Source organism: Strigops habroptila, chromosome 8 (assembly GCF_004027225.2).
Source record: "Strigops habroptila isolate Jane chromosome 8, bStrHab1.2.pri, whole genome shotgun sequence".
NCBI classification, from domain to species: Eukaryota; Metazoa; Chordata; class Aves; order Psittaciformes; family Psittacidae; genus Strigops; species Strigops habroptila.
The window spans coordinates 21,189,153-21,209,340 of NC_044284.2; the positions used below are offsets into that span (position 1 = coordinate 21,189,153).

The 20,188-nt window shown below is 36.2% G+C and overlaps 1 protein-coding gene across 1 annotated transcript in view; it reads right to left on the reverse strand.

Moving 5' to 3' along the window:
- Window positions 1-20,188, reverse strand: part of SLC9A9 (solute carrier family 9 member A9) — a 201,917-nt gene that overhangs the window by 95,444 nt on the left and 86,285 nt on the right. The window contains exon 9 of the mRNA XM_030493879.1: window positions 15,862-15,950. Coding sequence (XP_030349739.1) covers window positions 15,862-15,950 — 89 coding nt within the window. The remainder of the gene's footprint in view (window positions 1-15,861; window positions 15,951-20,188) is intronic.

A 20,188-nucleotide genomic window follows, 5' to 3' on the forward strand; every position in this document is an offset into this window, starting at 1 on the left:
TAATTGCATTAAAAAAAAGTTAGGATTAGTATCCTAGATATTAAGTCCTTGGAAGTATTTTGTCTATAACCATAAATTCCTTTCCCTTCCTTCCCACACAGACAGCTAACCTCTTTCTACTCTAAATGAAATTGGCATTAAATTGCTCATATGCTGCCATTAGTTTCCCCAAGGCTACCAGAAAATTATGCTAGAAACCGTTATAATATACACATAGTAATAAGACATTTTTTTTTGTATAAAACTAAAAGACCTCATTTGTAATTTGCCATTTCTACCTTTCCACTAAGTCTATAAATCTGCTGATAGCTTTAAAGTAAGAGTTGTAATAAATCACCAGTGTCAACACATTGCAGAGTAGAGAATTTACAAAAACACCAGTTCAGAACCAATCCGGGTATTTAAGCTTAGGTGTTTAGCTCAGTGAGTTAGTGAAACTGATATTTGGTTTGCTTTGGTTATTTTCTCTGTAAAAAGTGTATATTACAAAAGATTTATGTTAGAAATATCTATTAAAGTAGACATAATATTTATGTATTTAAAAACACATCATTCACCAGATATGCTTAGTTTTTCTGTTATTCTCAGTTATTGTAAGTACTAGGAGGTACATGCAAAAAAATCAATTTTGACTTGGGATATTTTTCAGAACTTGCAGTTCATTTCTCACTGGCAGAGGAAGGAATCAATCCAGGTTATCTACACCTTAAGCCCTGCTGTAAGTTTATCTTATAAAGATATTTTAACTCAAGTGAAAAATTTTATATGATATAAAAACTGTATTAGTTTTATCTTTTGAGTGAGATAAGGGAAGTGCCTTTTTAATTCTCCTTCCTTCCCTCCACCCCTCCAGTTATGTTCAAGCCAATTACAGAAACAAGCTATGCAAAAATGGAGTTTGCAACTTGATCCATTTTATAGAACTACTTAAATTTTCACTGTTTGAGATTATCTAGGTAATTAGTGTACCTGAAAGATGGGACACACAAAGTTCCCCTCTCAGCTGCAATAAAAATAGAATTCTTTAAAGGAGCATCAAAAGGAGAAAATGAATATATTCATTGCCACAGTCCCCTTGTGGGAGATGGAAAATATAGTATTTCTCAAATCCTAATATTTTAAACAGCATTCTTTCATCTCAAGGGAATAATGTTAGTACAAGGGTATTGGGTAGAAGCTGAATTACATCCACAACTTATTTCCAGCAAAATTCAGTGAACTTTACTCACTGATGGCAGTATTCATTCTTTCACTTGATTTAATACCTGCTGAAGGAATATCGTCCACCTCTTGCAGGTACCTGCAAGCCTTCTCTATTTGCATTAATTTTTCTAGCAACATGGAGAAGTGCCACCTGGCTAGGGCTTACGTCTTAGAGTAATATATTCTTGCATGACATCAAAATAGTGAGTTTCAATAGTCCAACAGCAACTAGGAAGCTGGGATGTAAAACTGATTATACTTTTTGAGAGAGATTTGAAGGAGACAGAGCTATTAAAATTCCAAGCAGTCAGTGTTAAGTGATGGTTATAAAATTTATTATATTTGAATAACGCTATTTAATTAGAACACAGCTATCAAAAATGTTCCGTGAAGTCAAGGATATTGATAAATCAATAGTTGATGAAAATTGCTTTTCCCTAACTATTTTGAATTAAAATACTGTGAGAATTCCAGCTACCATAATTTTTCTGATATTGTAAAAGCCTTTATTATAGTCTAATTGCTTTATTTAATCTTTCTCTTTTGATTAGAGGTTTCAAAATCAGACGAAAGTTTGAATTTGAACCTCTTGTCTGAAATCCGTTATACAGCTATAATGAATCTTCACAGCATAGTGATATAATGCTCATTTCCAGAATAGCATTCTTAAATGAGTCATCAGAAGTAACCCAGATTCATGATGGAATAATACAAGCTTGTTTATGATGTTAATTTTGATATCCAAGCATATTTGACTGTAAACTTACAAACCCACTAGCGAAGAGAGATTCTTACAAGATATTTTATGTCCTGGGGCAAAATTCTGGCCTTTTTTATCAGTAGGCTTTGCTACTGAATTAAATGAATTTCACCCCAACAGATTTAAGGAAGGCACTCAATAACTTTCTGTTTCCCTATAGAACTGGGAGGTTTAAAAGATTACTAAGGCCTGAGGAAGAACTAGGAAAGTAAAAAGAAAAATAAATAAAGAAAACAGCAGAACCAAGGGATAGGAAAGGCCAGAAAGGTTTTGTATTTACCCAGTATGGATTATTCTTTCTGGCATAATCTGCACACTGCCACCAAAGTTGTGGTACAGGGGCTCTTCATTAGGGGCTGTAGTGATAGGACAAGGGATTATGGGTTCAAACTTAAACAGGGGAAGTTCAGGTTAGATATAAGGAAGAAGTTCTTTACTGTGAGGGTGGTGAGGCACTGGAATGGGTTGCCCAAGGAAGTTGTGAATGCTCCGTTCCTGGCAGTGTTCAAGGCCAGGTTGGATGGAGACTTGGGTGACATGGTCTAGTGTGAGGTGTCCCTGCCCATGGCAGGGGCGCTGGAACTGGATGATCTTAAGGTCCTTTCCAACTGTAACTATTCTATGATTCTATGAATACATTTCTGACTAGCAACAGTAAAGAAAAAACATCGGCCCAGACATCAAGGCAAATCCATTCTATTATTAAAAATGCCATAGGTTTTGAATGGCTTTGCTGGATAAGAGAAGTTTAATTAATTAGGCAGCTAAGTTAGAATCTTTTTCTTGCTCTAAACTACTTGGAGCAATGAAAATCAGAGGGAAAATGACTTACAAAGTAAAACATTCAGAACTTCTAAAAAGGTTTGACCTCAGGGGTGAATGGAAACTTAGCGTGTTTTGTTTTACAGTGAATCTGTCAACATCATTAATTACAGGATTCAAATTAAGCCTCAGAAAGAACTTTGTTATTTGATTCTATTGATTGACAAGTGACTCTATTCAAAATCTAATACTCAATTTACTTATTTCTTTTACGTGTAAGGCATGGGGAGCAGTAGAAACTTTGGTGTACGCTTGTAGCAGTATAGCCGGATTCAGAGATTCAGATCCTCCTAAGAATTTCTATGTTGCCTTCAATAAACTGGGGATCTAGCTGTAGAAAAATGAATTATTCATTCTACCAGTAGTCTTGCTAAGTTGCCTACGAAAGGGGTTTCTGCAAACTTCTTTTTTTTTGTTTCAAACACTGATCAGTTTGTAAGAGAGGGAACATTTTTAGATCACTATCTCCCTTTCCTGCAGCACAACCAGCTTTTGCTATCATACATCAGGCAGGCATTAAGTGGTACCTAAAAATAACCCAAGAATGACACCTTAATGGAAGGTATCGCCAAAACAGAGAGGATGATGCTGTTGCTCCTACAGCTTGTCATCTAAGTTATCATTTGGTTCACAAACTAGAAATAACCACTTTCAAAGTGCTTATTTATCTTAAATTCCTGAACTGAGATGTTGCAGACACAAAGGAAGGAGGAGTCGTTGGTGCTCTGTTGTGTGAAGATAATGTGCTCAGGGATTACTGCAGTTAAAACTCTCTACATTTAATTTAACATTACTGTATTATTCTGCAAGTGTTAAGGAGGGGTTCTGATCAAGATAGAGCATAACAGTGTAGCTGGAAAATTGTTTGAAGGGATATCAAGAACTTTTAACTGGCCAGAAATTTATGGTGGTACTAGAATCACTGTGCTAGGAATGATTTTGGAAATTTTTGGGAATATTGATGGCTATTCCATTTCCTGATAGAGAGGGATAATGGCAAATGAAGAGGCTATGAATAGCCTGTGCTATCTAGGATTAAGCTAATATTCTTATAAAGCTGAATTCGGAGAATAAACTGTGTAGAAGAAAAAGAATTTAAAAGGCTGCCAAATAGTAATGACATCAATAAAAATGAAGGTTAAGTTTATGACCTGTTCTGAACAACCTGAAAAGTACTTTCTTGGAAGGCATCTTTCTGGGGCAGTAAATCTCCAAGCAGGTGGAGGCAGGGAACATTATGGACTGACAGTGAACAGCTATATTGAACAACAGTTAAAAAAATAAGCAAAAGAAAGAATCAATTTGTGGCTTTGCCAAAGCCAATTTCAGCTAACAAAGGAGTCTTAGATGCTTTAAAACATGACTGTTCTCCTTCTGGTCACAGTAAAATAGTAATGTTATCAATGTAATCCAGTTGTCTTTAAAATTGCAATGGACTAATAGATCTTTTGTGTTTCTTTTGTGTTAGAATTAGAGCTACTACTGCTAATTTTTCATAAGTAAAATACACAATCAGGCTCATCTTCTTCTTTTCACTCATCTCTAGTGTCTCTTTTTTTTCCCCCCCCTGTTATTTGCCACCACAGTCCTAACCTTAAGCAGTCCATTCAGTTTCTGAGGACAAATGCAATATATTCCATTTCAATTTGCCAAGAGGAAATATTCTCTTATATTAATTCTTGAAGTGAGTTCATAAAAACAATTTCTTTCCTTGTCAAGTTTTGGGTGTTGGAAAGTAACCAAACTAGTAACCAGTACCAGGGCCTTTAACCTACCAGGAAGGAAAAACCCAGGAAGATTCTTATGAAGTCTGCATGTCTTTTCTCCATACTTTCCAGCAGAATCAAGACTGCAAGAGATTATCTGATATTCATGACTGTAAGATTTCCAATTCACTGCATATCCAACATATTACAGGACAAATACTTGCTCTCCTTGCATCTGTTCTAGAGAAATTATATTGTAGCTTCTATCTATTGTAGCTTCCATATTGATGCTTCCCTTTACCGTCCATAAAACTAATTCTGTAGAAAACTGCTGTAGAACTGTAAATCAGGAAAGACTCTGCCTTAATCCAGAACACAGTAGCAGTATTTGCACATTTTTCTGACAACATGCTGTTTTGTTTTTATTTGCTGCCTAATAATAAGATGAAAATATTTACTCAACAACTTCTCTACATTCTGTGCCACTGTTATTTGTTCAGGGTTTTCCACATGTATATACTTTTTTTTATAGATTTTTTTTTTATAGATCTGTTCATAAAGTCTGGAGAGGAGTGGACACAATATCTTACCTCTTTCTAACCTAGGCAGAGCATCCTGCCTCTGAGAACAGTTCTTGCTCTAACTGGTATTAAATAGCATGAGATCGTCATGACATTAAGCTCCATTTATTATTCTTAAAGACCTATTACTGACGAGCCAACTTTTAACTATGTTACCTTGGCAGAATGCTATCCTATAGTTATATTTAGTGGTATTATTTGCAATTACTCTGTAGCTTCTAGTACAGTTTCTGAAGCAAAATACTGGGTTAATAGGTCCACTGATCTGCTCTTGTATGTTTAGGGTGGGAATTTGGGGGATCTTTGTGTTTCATTTCTACAGTCCTCTTTAAACAGCTTCCTTGCCTTTTGGCGTAGGCTACTATTCAATAATTGATGATTTACTGGGACAGAAAGACTGAGAAATGTGAATAGCAACTATGTTTTTGCATCACATTTTTTTCTTAAGTATTAGAGTGCATGACTTTCCTCATGTAACAGTCCTTTGCACTTAAACATATAATCTAGAGTTCAGACTGTATGGAGATGAAATAACTGAGACATAGAATGTGAGGGGGATTTACTTGAACGTTATGTGTGAAAGGGTCAGTTTTATAAATACAGCAAATGTCAGATACTCGCTGATGGGGTACTTTTTGAAAACACTACAAAGGACCATCTTGTAAATAAAGCACAAGAAAGCTGTCATCAAATGCAAGTTAGCTTCGAAGTGGCTGCAACCTGGGCAATTCCACTCTGAGCAAATAATTGCCTGTAACAAAGGGCTGTCTAACACCCTGCACTTTTATCTGTGAAATACACCAAAAAACTGCAGATGAAGGATAATTGGAAAAAAATTAACTTGGAGGAAATTATCAGTGCTGTTTATGTGTGCCTTTTACATAGCACAGAGTATATGTGTGCCCATGAGCGTATGTGCATACACTAACAGTATGTGTAAAGGCCAATAGAGATGAATACGTAGTATCAAGCACAAACAGGGCAAAGATTAATAATGTCAAAACTTCAAAAGCTAAAGCAGTTGGATGTTGTTAGGGTGCAAAGACTAAAAAGTGAAATTTTGCTCTCAAAATAAATGCAAGCCCAAAGTGAGCCCATGGATATTTGAATTTAAATGATAGTTTCATGATTAATTTCAGTGGGGTAGGTTTGCATCTGGTTATAATGAGACTCCGGCCGAAACCACAGAATAGAAGTTGTTGGAGAAAGTATTGTAAGGATTTTCAGGTCGACTAAATTACCAGTGGTTTCCTCGGTGATGTTTTGGTAACCCCACAATTGATATCAGGAAAAAAAAAAAAAAAAAGAAAAAAATCATCACATTAAACTAGAAAGAAATTAAAAATTCTAAACAAAGATACAACTTCAACTGTACTTAAATCCTAAGTCATCCTAAGACACTCCTTATTTTACATAAAATTGAGTATTTGTAGTGAAGAGATACAGCTAGTCATTCTTTAATGCACCTTAAAAATGACTTCAATAAGAATCTGTAGGAAAGCAGAAGGTACGGCTAGGGAAGTATTATCTGGCACCTCATACAGAGAAATGTTTTTTTAAGAAAAGTATTAGTCACTACACAAGTGTCTGCTTCTGAGGGTGCTGAATGGCTACTTGGAATTCTCAAACACTCAGAACTCTTCTCAAGTTCACTGGAGGCAAAGGGCGGACAACACCCCCCTAAATTAGTGTAAGTGAAGCAGAATTAACAGTCAAAAGCTTGAAATAAATGCTCAAACTTCTATGCTCTTTTCATTATTTTGCGTGAATGAAAGTAGATAGGTATGAACATGTGTGGAAAGACAGGGCACTTATTTGAATCCTAGTCATGATTTAGACATATGATCCAAAAGGTTTTGACAAAGGGCTTTTTAGCCCTTAGTTATTTCTACAAACAGCATCAAGAGAAAGAGATGAGCTATAGTCAGCTGTTTAGCTTTATTTTTTTATCTCTGTCACAAATTCTCAGATGAGAGAGTTGGGACTGACTAAGTGAATATTGTAATTGTCAAGTTTACAAAACATGAAATTGAATAAGTTAAACTAAGTATGTAATGTTAACTTACAGTTTCCTCTATTTCAGCATAAGTTGATGATTCAAGAATATGTTCATAGCCCAGGATTAGATTGATTTTGGTTTATTTTTTCTCCCTATAAATTCCAAAGTTGCAGTGATGATGAAGGTGGCAATAATTAGGAAGGGACTTGATTTGACAGTGTACATGGAGGAAATTCTCTGCACAAGGCAGAGTATTCGCCAGGATGCAGACTTAAAAACTGGGGATAAGGGCTATGTACCCACAGTGAGAAGAAATGTTTCAGACCATTTGTGAGAACATTGAGACAGATGCAATAACATGGTCTGCATGGTTATATAAACCAGTTTTTGATTCTGCAGTTGCTTACATAGCCCCATACAGTTTGACTCCATGGCACAGGTGAAGACATACGAGAATCTCATTTGTGATTCAGGGCACCTTTCAAAGAAACTACAACATGTGTCTCACTTTGGAATTTCATTACATGTTTCTCCATATGCCAATTACATCTTGGCCTATAGGTTTTAATTCCAATTGGTATATGTTAGCTAACTCCTAGCATCTGTTACTGTGCTGAAAAGAGTAAACTATAACCTTAACAATCAAAGAACTTTATTAATATTTAAAGAAAATGTTTAATGTTTAAACAGATTGTAAAAACTTTAATGAAGCCATTTGGAAACTAGTTTGCATATGGCATTATGTTCCTTAGCCTACCGGCATCAAAAATGACATAATTTTCAACAAGATGAGGTTCTCTGTAGAAATACTGTTTTCACCGCAGTTCTGGGTTTCTTTGGGGCATGAATCACATTTGAACATGTGTATTTTCCAGTTCTTGTGCTTAAGCAAAATTGTTGTTTTCCTTTGTTTTTCAAGAGAAGATATCTTTTTCATAGGTCCAAAATACTACTTTTATTCATAGGGAAAGGCACGTGTAAGATACTAGAATATGGTATTTCTTACAAAATGCTGATGATAAAGGGACACATGATTGGTGGGAACTAAGGATGCCAGAGTAAATCTGCGCATTTTCAGTTAAAGAATCACTAAAACAAGTATGCAAAACAAAAAAAAAAAAATAAAAAAGAGGGAAAATGGAGATAAAGAAGGAAGTATAGAACTGAATATTCTAATGAGATTTCTACATGTGGAGACACAATATTTTTGATAATATATAGGATAGAAGCTATTTTATGATATGAATCAAAAATGATGCAGCTAATTACTGATATACCATAGTTATAAAGTCCACTGTTTATACAGTTTACTTGTAGCAATGTTTCCTAGCTGTTTACCATCATGTACCTCACAGCTAAAAGGAAATAATTACAGCATTTCCACATAAATTTAAGGGGAGACATATGTAAAATGACTGCAGATTAACATTCTTTTAGCATAGTTAAGTAATCAGGAACATCAGTCAGATAATGAGGGATTTTGTTAAGTTTCAGATTGAAAGACATGGTAGTATAATTCCTTTTTGCAGAAATTAAGATTTTCTTGTGTTATGATTTTTCTTGTTAAACCCATACAGTAAGCAGCTTTAGCTTTCTTTATAGCATTATACTATTCTACAGGGTTCCATAAGATCTTATGGTACATCTGGTCAAACAATGCATCTGGCACATTTCCAGTCTTCAGCTTTTTCTGCTAAACACAGAAAATAGCTGTGTAGAGAACTGGAATTCATTGTACATTTCCTGTCAATTGCAATCCATTTTAAAGGTAATAATTATTACAAGCACTATGCATGTGGTGCATGTTCAATTAGAGATAAGAAGGCAATTTATAAATGAGGGCAGCCTGTTTGTAACAGATTCAGTGGCTCTGCAGAGATGCATTGAGTTACCAACCTATGATGGTCCAGCTCAGGAACGCAGGGCTTAGCCAGCATGCCTGCGACACAGCTGGAGCTCATTAGTGCCTCAGGAGGGAAAGCTGGAGGTTATAAGGGAAAGCCCAGAACAAGAATGAGAGGTTGCTTGGTTGCTTCTCTTTGGGGTACTTAGGCTAGAGCTGTAATGACAGCTAATATCTAGAGATGTGAGCTTTTGGACTTTCAGATGGGTCTAAGACTGTGACTTCTGTTGTTTTCAATATAAGCTAGGTGTCTCAAAGACAGCAGAAATTTCGACCTACAATTTCTAGTACCTCCTCCTAACAGTCATATGCTAAAAGCAGCATAAACCATTCTTTTTTTTTAACTCTGTGCCTACAATGTTTTTATGTCTTTATCATTCTCTTCTCTCAGAAAGGAGAAGAACCAGGAGCATTTCTATGTCTTCCCTGATCATTTTGAACAGCTGCAAAACAGAGGTTTTGCTATAGGCCTTGTCTCAAAAAACCCCAAACAACCACCACCCAAAAAACCTGAACAGACAAAAAAACCCCAATCTAAGTGAAATATAAGAAAACAAGAGCAAGGTTTTCCTCTAATGTAACTCATTTCCAAAGTATTTGCTTTAAGCAAAACAATCCAAAACAAGGGCAAAACTATACTAATACTATTCCTACACAAATAAACCTTCCCAAATGCTATTTTATTTTCGTATTATCAGAAGTAGATGATTCGTCAGACCTTTCTGTTGACCACTGTAAATTGATCATCTGGACTCTTTCCTGAGCAGCACTGCCTGAAGCCCCAATCTTTATTGCTTTAGAGTCTGAACTTGCAAGAGCTCAGGGAGATCAGAAATTAGATGGTTTTGTCCAGCTGCAGAAAGGGAACCATGAGACAGGAGGAGACAGTGCCCATCAGAGCTACCTTTTATGCTCAGCCTCCACTTAAGTGGAAGAAAGTACTTAACACAGGCAACATGTTTAATGCTAATTAGGAATTTGGACTTTATTGGATCCTTTAGGCAAGGACCTCTTGAATATTTTTTGAAGAGTGCCAGATCTAAGTGCCGTGTATTAGTTAAAAAGATTTTCCAGTTTACCCTCAGACAAAGCATTAGCCATCAAATGTTATCCTACATCAGATGGCCAATGGTGCTATATACTTTAGAAGATAATGAAAAAAACATTCTAGTATGAAATTTTCCTGCAGGCACTATGATTGTGGTGTGCCGGAAAAACATATTCCTCCCGCACACCACATGTGTAAAGACTGATTAGAATCTGGTATTGGTAGTAATCTTGTTTGAAAGATAACTTTCTTTTCTCTCAGTCTTTCCCTTTGCCAATCATTTATGTGGAAACATCTGACCTCTTGCAGTGCCTTAAAGGGAATTTTTTACTACATAGAGCTCCTGAACAAATCACAACAGCAGCTGCCAATTAGGCTGCTCATTTCAAAAGGATAAGAACTATGTTTTGTGGTGGTTGCTGCTTTGCTAATTACCCAGGTCATTTTGCTGTAAGTAGGGTTTTCCTCAGTCTAGAAATACTCTCAAATTTTTTAAAAGTCAAGAGGCTGAATTGTAAGAGCCATTATATCCTGACAATTGTGCAGCCTTCCTAGAAATGTAAACTAATTATCCACAAACAATCCAATGCCTGATAACAGAAAATAGTAGGTATTAACTAGAGATAAATTCAAATAGGTTGTGTGCTTTGGAAGTAAGCACAGCTCTAGTTATTTGGTCTTTTAAATACTCATACAAATAGCAGGACCAAAGCCACAGGGCACACAAAAGTCTTGTGTGACTGTGGAGCGTTTAAGATAACGGCACTAAACCCATTTCATTGTGTATTGTTGTTCCCTATGATTTTAGAGGGCTGCTTCTCCCAAATACAATATGGGTTCTAGGTATCTGGAGTGGTTCTCCTCGCAAACAGATTGATGCACTTTTGGCAGTAGTAGTACATAGACATCTCAGCTGCTCCCCTTCTCTCACAGAAAGATAAAAACAGTAGATGCAGTTCCTGGCATGTGCTTTTAACAAGAAACTCATGAGAAATAATTCTGCTACTGGAACAGAATTTGCAGTGCATTATTTCCTTTCTTACAGAAAGATAGCTGTCAGGAGAATCCTGTAAGATAGTCATTGTAACATGTACCTAGAGAATGCAAATTTTTTGTTTCCATTCTGAGTGTAGGTCTGCTTATAACTAGTTTATGAGATAATTAGGCCAGAAGAAAGGCAGTAGAATGACTAGATCACAGGAATGTTGCTTCATTTGGATATAGTGAGCCAAAAACTGACTTCAGCCACCTCTTTGCCTTCTAGCCTACAAGCTCTTTGTACTAAACATTGATGCTGTTGATTCCCCCTCACCCTTCCTTCAGTAGATTTGGACATATCCATTGCCATACTTTATTTTTTAATTTATAGTCTCTTGTTCTGATTTACTTCAGAAGTGAGTCTATAATTATGGATGGAACAGCATCAAGTATGAAGTCCATATTGAGTGTATTCAGTGGCATATCATGGCCAAGAGACTATAATGATTTGATTTAAAGTTTTTGAGGCACTAGAAAAATCTGTTTCGTGACAGTTTTGTCAGCCTGTTTCAAATAATACGATTAATTAGCATTAAATTAATATGTTTATAAACACAACCCTTTTACACCAAACTCTGTTTGGAATACAGCTCAGTTTATGATCCAGCAATCAGCTGATTGATCCCTAGCCTGTTTCTTTTTTGGAAAATGTGTAGCTATATCATAAATGAGCTAAGCAGCTTTTGAAAACGTGATGTATTTTCAAGGGATTTCCAGGAGATATTAGCTGCTCCTCTGCAAAGTGATGACTTTCAATAATTGGAAATGATAATGTGTGTGTTATAGTGCGGAAATTAAAATTTGAAGCAATTGGTACTATGTCCATCAGTGAACAAAAGCCAGTCTGAACTTTCAGTCCTTCAGTGTAAGTCAATTTGCTCAAGCAGTCCTAGTAAGAATACCTGCTTTGATAAAGTTGCTCAGAAGTTATACAGCACAGTGTTCTCTGTTTTACCTTTACCCTGTTCTCAAACTTGCGTAAAACCTTGGAGGTGAAGGGCTGCTGAAGTCTTAATGTGGCATCTTGTGCATACTGCACACCCAGTGCAGCTGAACAATCAGGCCAGAAGCTTTTGTCTATAAGGCAGGTGTTCCCTAATGGGTTTGTTATCAGGATCAGTGAAAAATGTAACTGTTTAACTCGCAATGTAGTTAGACTATTACTAATTTGAGAAAGCAACCTTCAAGGGCTTGTTAGACACAGCTATTTCAGAGCCGACTATGTAAACAAGAGTTAGGCTAGTAGAATGGAGACAGGCAGGGCAGTGTGTGACATATCCCCTTGCTGGCTGGACATGCTTTCCTATGCCTTCTAGTAATTCCCTGGCTCTTCTTCAATAGGAGATGTTTGCATTTCAGAATTCCCTTCCCAGAATTTATGATTTGTTGGCACTGTATTTTGTCTGAAAGCAGAATTCTCCATACCCTTGCACACTTAACCAGAGAGAGGTATTGCCCTGTTTTCTGTTCTCTTCATTGAACAAGTACAATGAAGTTAAGGGAACATAAATAATATAACTCACAAGTATGATGGATAATATTTATAGCCATTAGAGAAAGTCAGAAGCCTCTCTTAATACTCCACCACTAGGAAACTGTGCTGGTCTCAGCCTGGCATTTGAGTAAAACTGCTGGAGGGCAGAGAAGAAAAAATAGCAAGGAATTTCTTCTCTTCCTGTAGAAAACTCAGTGTTGTCCGTGCATCCCTTTCTAGAGATGACCTGTAGGATTTAGTGTCTACCCACTTTCAACAAACCAGTAATTTCTGTTTATCTAGCAACACCCTGCCCAGCCACTGGCTGAGTTGCAGCTGAGCAAATGCACACAACCCAACTGTGCATCTGAAGAGCCTAATGTAAAATCTGAACTATAATGTCCCAAGAATTAGAAGCAACTGTTGTTTGCCTGCAGCATAACATGAGGTTATAATAACAGCTGTAAATAATTCTAGAGAAACCTGCACAGAATCAAATAGCTTTTGATCAGGTCCTAGCAGTTTCATCTTCTCCTTCACTAAAGATATATTGGATAAATTAAATGTATGACCTAACCTTTTTTCCACGGATGGCAGTGGAAATCACTTTTAATGTTGCAGAATTTCAATTTTAATGTTGAAATCACAATGACCATAGTCACGTCAATGATGAGGACGATTTAAAAATACTGGTATAAAACACTATTCATGTTAAAAAAATTAAAAAAAAAAAAAAACACCAAAAAAACCTACAGAGAGAATGTTTATAAATACTTGAGAGAATTAAGATAATTGGATTAAATGAAACCTCTCTAAAGCCTGCATTTTCACTAAACATTTGTTATCTTACTTATGACAGTGCTAAAATGATCCATTATTTTTGACAAAATTTGTAAGATTCTGTAAGCTTCAGATGCTTAAAATCTAATATTTCTCTTTCATAGAATGTCAAACAGTGATTAACTAGATAATAAAGGAAACATGGGGACTAATGATTACATGGCATCTTTTAACAGACATTCTTAATAGAGGTCCTTGAATTCTCATGTAAGAACTGTAGATAAGTTTTCATTTTGTATCAGTATCTGAAGAAAATCATACCCTTTTTTTTTTTTTCCCCTTATCTATTTTTTTAAGACAAATGATGAGGTATTGTGAGAAGTGCAGAACTCGGCACCATGGCCAGAAATACAACCTCTATCATTGTATACTGAATTTTACCATCAAGCTGTGAAACTTTAATAGCTGGTATAAATGTAAAGAAAATTGTGCAAAGCAGTATAGAAAAAGCATTTTTTTAAAAACAGCTAACACAATTTCACAATCAGATTTACAGTTTTAAATTTAATTTCCGTGGGGTTTGTTAGCTTTAGCTTTGGTCTTAACTTACTGTTTTGTCAGTGTGCGTTACAGTTCACCAGTCCTTATTGAAAGATCTGTCATATTGTAATAAAAGAGGCTGTTTTAGAATAATTCTGTAAGTGAACTGAAGCACCCTTGATTTTGGCCTGTAATGAGTAATAAAAATGACTTAAATTGGGAGCAAAGCTGTCTGTCTGAGCAACTATGTTAATTTAAAATGCACTCAAGTCATATATGATCGTGAGAATGCCAAGTGTGTGGTTTAGTAAATTTGTTTGAAAAGAATTCTTTTGGGGGGAGAGAAAGAAAGAGGCAAAGCAGGTCTCACTGAAACAGCTGCATATGAAAGGTAATCTTTGGATTAGAAAATAAATTAGAAGAATTCACAGGAATTTAACAAAAATTTTTGAACCATATTGTAAGGGAGGCAAGGATTAAGAGCGTATGGGGGAAGAGAAAAACAGAAGGGGTGCATAAAACTCATAGCTCTATAGAGAAATACATAATCCCTTTTCTATGTGTTCAAGGGTAGATTCGGTTATTTTCACTGTTTTGTTTTGCACTGTTGAACGCAAGGGAATAACAGAGAAAACATGAACAAAACTACTATGCATTTAAACTAAATGTTAGTTACTTCTGTAGTTGAAAAGATTCATATGTAAGTAAAAATACCATGGACTTTCTTTTTCTCTTTCTCTCTCTGAGGCTATGCATCACTAAATCATGCAGATGAATCCCTGAAAAAGCCTTGTATTCAAACTATAACAGTTAGATGCAAGGGTAGTAGTGGCATATGCAATTCAGTATTTCTGCAAAATAGAAATGTTTCTATAGTAGATATAAATGTTATTCCCTTATTATACAGCTATCAGAGAAAGGTTCTTTTCTCTACTGGAATACTTTTGGAAAGCTTTAGTCTCTGCTGGTATGAAGAAATGCAATCCTATTCAATAGCTAACACTTTATTCTAGAAGCACTGACCAGAAACTTTTTTGGTGATTTAAAATCTGAGAGAGTCTGACAGTTGAATTGATACTGTGGCCAGAATTTTTTTCTGTCAATCTGTTTTTGATAGAAAATTGGATTTTTTTATTAAATTGTGATGTGCAAGAAGTGATGAAATTTTCTAAGTAAAATTTCCAATGCTTAAAACAGAGGAATTGCTGATAAAGGTACCAGATAGAATCATGAAAATTATAGTCTCAGACCATATGTTTCCATTTTGTTCTAGGAGATGGATTTTCTCCAACCTGGGGTTCTTGGGACATATGAGTCAAGCTTAAAAGGAAAGAAAACTGCATTTAAATGACTTCTTACAGGATCTAGGTAGTGGTGAAGTAGTCTAAAATTACTCCTTGTGTTGAAAAGCATTTTGAACATTGCAATGCCACATACCTAGTACTGAGAACAGCCCCCAGTTTTAAAAAAATAATTACAAATGGACTAGTCACCTGTTCAAACAACAAATGGATGCCCAAATTTCTCTGTTCACTAAATAAGACAATGGAAAAAAGTCATTATCTTTCTAATTATGTCGGATTTTTAATGAGGCAGAAAATAAATTATGTCATTGCTCAAGTCTGTGGGCTAGGCTGCGGTTTATACAATCCCTTTGCAAAAATCCACATGAATCCAATCTCTCAGACCACTTCTCTCTTATTTACTAGAGCTATTTGATTTTCTTAACTTCACAGCATTTTTGTACTGAAGCTACCATAAACTGTTATTTCCTTACCCTTCATCTCCTCAACTAACATTTCAGGTCTCTTGGGAAGAACAGATTCTTATATTTTTGCTTATCCAGAGAATTGTTACTGTTTTCTTGGCAAAATCTCCAGTCTTTCCCCTAATGAAAACATAAGCCTTTTCCTTTGCATTAATAAGTCCCATCCAGCTATATTCCAGTACCTCTGAACATCCCTTACACCAGTTGAAGACACAAAGTCAGTTATTTCTGTGTCATACCTGTTTAGTTCTCATTTTGGAATCTGATGACAGATTGTTGTAGGTATAATGGGCCTGTGTGACTCCACAGAAAAGGACTGCAACAATACCTGAAATTCAGAGAAAAAACAGTTATCTGCTTCTGTTTTCTTAAGTTTGTCAAAAGGCTGCATAAAGAAGCTAATTAGATTGTTAATAGCATTTTATAACAAAAGAGCTTTAAGATATGTTTTATAAGAGCATCTTTCAAACAAACTAGATTTTTTTTTTTTTGCTTGCTAAAAGTCAGGAAAGTCTTGAGTCTTCTACCTGGTCCATCACACATTCATAGCATTTCCACTGCTGTGTATTTGGCCTAAAACTGTAGAAAATTTCTTTTAATTAATACATGGTAGCATCTGACCATAATCTGACTGACAGGCAAGACTAACATAATCATAACATGAAGGACTTCAGACTATTTGAAAATTTTGGCAGAGACTGAATAGGTAAGCTAAAAATAATTTAATAATTTAAATAAAATGTAATATTGGTACAGAATGACTGAAACCAGGGGAAGTAATTTCAGTCTGTGCCTGATTATTAGCCTTATCATAAACAGTGAGTAACAGTGTACAAGGTAGACAATACAACATTGCTTATGAAGTAATACTCTGGCAAGCGCAAGCTGTGTTGCCCAGGATGGCTAGGTCAATTACTGTAGCCATGTGGCAGTAATTATACGTCCCAGCTTGTGGAAGGTCTTGAGGAGAAGGGCAGCAGGTTTGTCAGGAATAATGATAACAACTCTGCATTGTAGTGATATTTCTTATTTTTGAATGCTTCTTCTCTGGCCCTGGTCCTAATTTACTAGAATGATTGAGTAACATCACTGTAATGCGATATTATAATTAAAGTAGTTGATAAGAGTGTAACTGCAATTTCGTGTCAGCTCTGGACACAGATAAGGCAGAAAGAACCCACACAGGGAGAAAATGGAAAACGAACAAGCAAAACATATCACCAGTAATCGTATGTAAATGCCCATGGAGAAAGAAAGCTCTATGCTTTTCTTAAACTTGGGGCATGTCTACATAGATAATTATTTACGCAACAGCTCAGGGCTTGTTTGTGTCCATTCCAATCATCATTCCCCTGAAAACCTCCACATTCATTTCCTGAGGCATGTGGAGCACGCAAGTTCTGCTCACTTTCTGACTGGTTTAGTGCAAAGAGCACGAGAGCAATGACTGGTTTTGCACAAAGCCAGCCTGCAGTGTGATCACTGCACACCTGTGATCTCTGGGGCTCACATACAGGTGGTTTTCTACCACCCATCCCACAGTGCTTTAGTTCTTGTGCCCTTCAGCCCTTCTACTCACTGCTTCCTGTCTGACCCCTAATTAGCATTTTAGTTCTGCTTGCTCATGGGCTGCTCTGCAAATTGTTAGGTAATTTTTAGCTCATAGGCTACTCACACGTACTGAGATAACACTGATGAATCCAAGGAAACACATTGAGGCAACAAAGCAAGCAAAAAGACACCTGTCCAGGTTTAGGCAATATCCAGACTGGTAATATGACTGTGCAGTAGCTTTCTAGGCATTTATTGGGTTAAACTAGCATGAACTGAAACATATAAACCAGTGCTACTGAAAGCAAAAAGCATGAAGTACAATTGTGAAAATAATCCCAGCCTGTGCCTTCAGTCCTGGACTTGAAATTGGAGAAGGCTTCCTCCATCTGCTCCAGGATGGTGACTCTCCTGAATTTACGAAGGCCGTCAAGACGAGGCTCAGTGAGGGGGCAGAATCTACAGTGCTGCAGGCTTTAGCATGGCAAACCTGATATAAAACAATCTGCTACTTCAAAAGGATTAATAGAAGCAGGCCAGGCTTCACACAGTCACAGGAAAAAATGGATGGTAATGTACTGAGCAAGTATCAGGGGAAAGTGCTGGTGCCTCAGTAAGTTCTTTAACAGGTTTATCTTCCTTCCCTAAAGCATGGTATAGATAAGGAAACATGGCAAAGGAAAAATTTAGACAATGCTGAAATTACTTCATTTGGGTGTGTGTGTGTATGTGTGTGTGTCTGTACAGCACATTGCCACACAACGCATCAGTTAAAGTTATTATTACCTTACCATGCCTTTCTCATATTTCTCTCTTTGGATTGCTAATCATGGAAGTATTGTCCAATAAAATCCAACTTCCTTTACTTGCAAGCCCCTCTTCTTTCTGGGGAGAACTGAAGCCTGGCATTAATATGCCTTTGTTGGAAGAAAAAAGTATGGAATACAAAATTCTGAGATGAATTTGGCACAAGGGATAACTGCCATCAGAAAGAAAATGAGAAAGATCTTTTTTTCCCCCCACAATCCACAGTGGACATTTTCTTTGCTTCTGGGTTCTCTTTATATTGTAAATTTACCTGTACTACAGAGCACAGTCTCTGTAGCCAAGAGAAATTCCACTGAGCTTTAACTGCTATGTCTTTGTTATTTAATATGTATTTTCTTATGTCCGTTTTGATATTTATTTTTTATAACTACACGATGTGGGGAGTAGTGAGATTGTTACTTCCTAAATACATTCCAGGAAGTTCATGTTTTTCTGAGGTCTAATTTTTCTCTTCAATACATCTAAATCTTTTTTCTCAGTAAGTGTATTTGATTGTGAAGAACCGATCTAGGGAGTTTAAAAATTCTCAAGGCATTAATAATGTGCAATGGGATGCTCAAACCATCTCAGTAAAAAAAATATAGCCAATCAGTAATGTTGCTAAGTATCACTAGCTCCAGGCACAGTAACAGAAATGGAGAGGAGAGTTTCTGATTCAGTTTCTTCTACATGAATCATCATGCCAAGTCTTGCATTTTTAATATTGACTATTAAATTCCACTATGATTGTAAAATGTTTTTTGACTGCTAAGAAACTGTTATTTATGGTTCATGAGAGAACTGAGTGACATGAGGAATAAAATGGCCTAAATCTGATTTTAAAATAGGAATAAATGATCTGAACCATGCAATTAAGCAAGTGTAGAAACCAGATACCCTGTTCCCAAGGAAGACTGGGGGAATACAGTGGAATATTTCAATTGCTGCAATTGAAGGCTTAATATGCACCAACCATGCCTCTTGCAATTAATGGTTCATTAAAAGGCTTGGAGAAAATTGTTTGCAATGCATTGCCATAAAAATGATTACTTAAGAGTAATGACCAATTACATGTTAATGCAATGGCAAAGGACAGAGAAGTACCTAAAGAAGCAAACACAGAACTTTTTAGTTAGAAGGGAAAAACAACCTGGATTTCTCCGTAAGACTATCAAAGCTGGATTTTGAAGGTAGCTGGGTATCAAAATATTGTATGAACTGTGTATGGCACATAAATTAGGTTGTTAAATTATTGCAGGCTTTCTTTCACAGAGAAACAGGTAAGACCAAATATGATAATACTGAGACTGGAAACAGAAAGTATTTATTAGATGCAGGAGGGAGATAAAGTGAGATGGTCCATTGACCTGTCCTTATTGCTCAGTGCTTTAATTTCGGGGATGTTGGAAAAAAGTCTGTCTTTTGTCATAGAAGGGCAGCATATACAGCGTGCTCTTAATGCAAACCTGGAAGTGGCTGTCCACAATTTAAACTTCAGAATTTGCTAATCTAAGAGAATAAAACTGACAGTATGTCTCCAGCTGTCAGGTCTTTTAGTGGTAAAAATAGGAATTCAGAAAAACAAATGAGCCAGCCTCTATCTTCTGGGGAAACAAGGGAGTGGATGAAATGTGTAACTCCATTTGAAAAGATCTGTAGGTAAACTGATTTTCATCCCAAATTTGAAGCATTCCAGAGCTTCAGAGATGCCTTTTTAATGGTGCACAATATTCTGCAAATGCTACAGTAAAAGAAGCAACAAAAACTGGTCTTTCATCAATGACAGTGAAATATGTGAAAAAGAGAATAATGAGTACTGGGTAATAGAGAAATTATTTAAGTCAGATAACATTTACTTTGGAGTCATATTTATGTCAGAATATCCCTACAACACTTACTGGGCACATCCCAGTGCAGACTGATTTTGTGAGTGGCAGGAAATGAGCCACTGTCTTCTACATCAAATTGTTGTAATAATAAGGTTATAAACCCAGTAGCAACAATATCCCTATTCAGTCTGTTTTCACTGAGGGTATGAAGCGTGACGAATCATTTTCTTGATACTAAAGCAAAGATTTAAGGCTTCTTTTACCAGACCTGCACCAATGCAAAACCAAAGCTGGTCCTTTGCTCATGAAACTTTTATCTCTGGAGTTGTCCGAAGTTTAATTTTCTTTTTAATTGACTTAAAGCAACAAAAGACAGAGC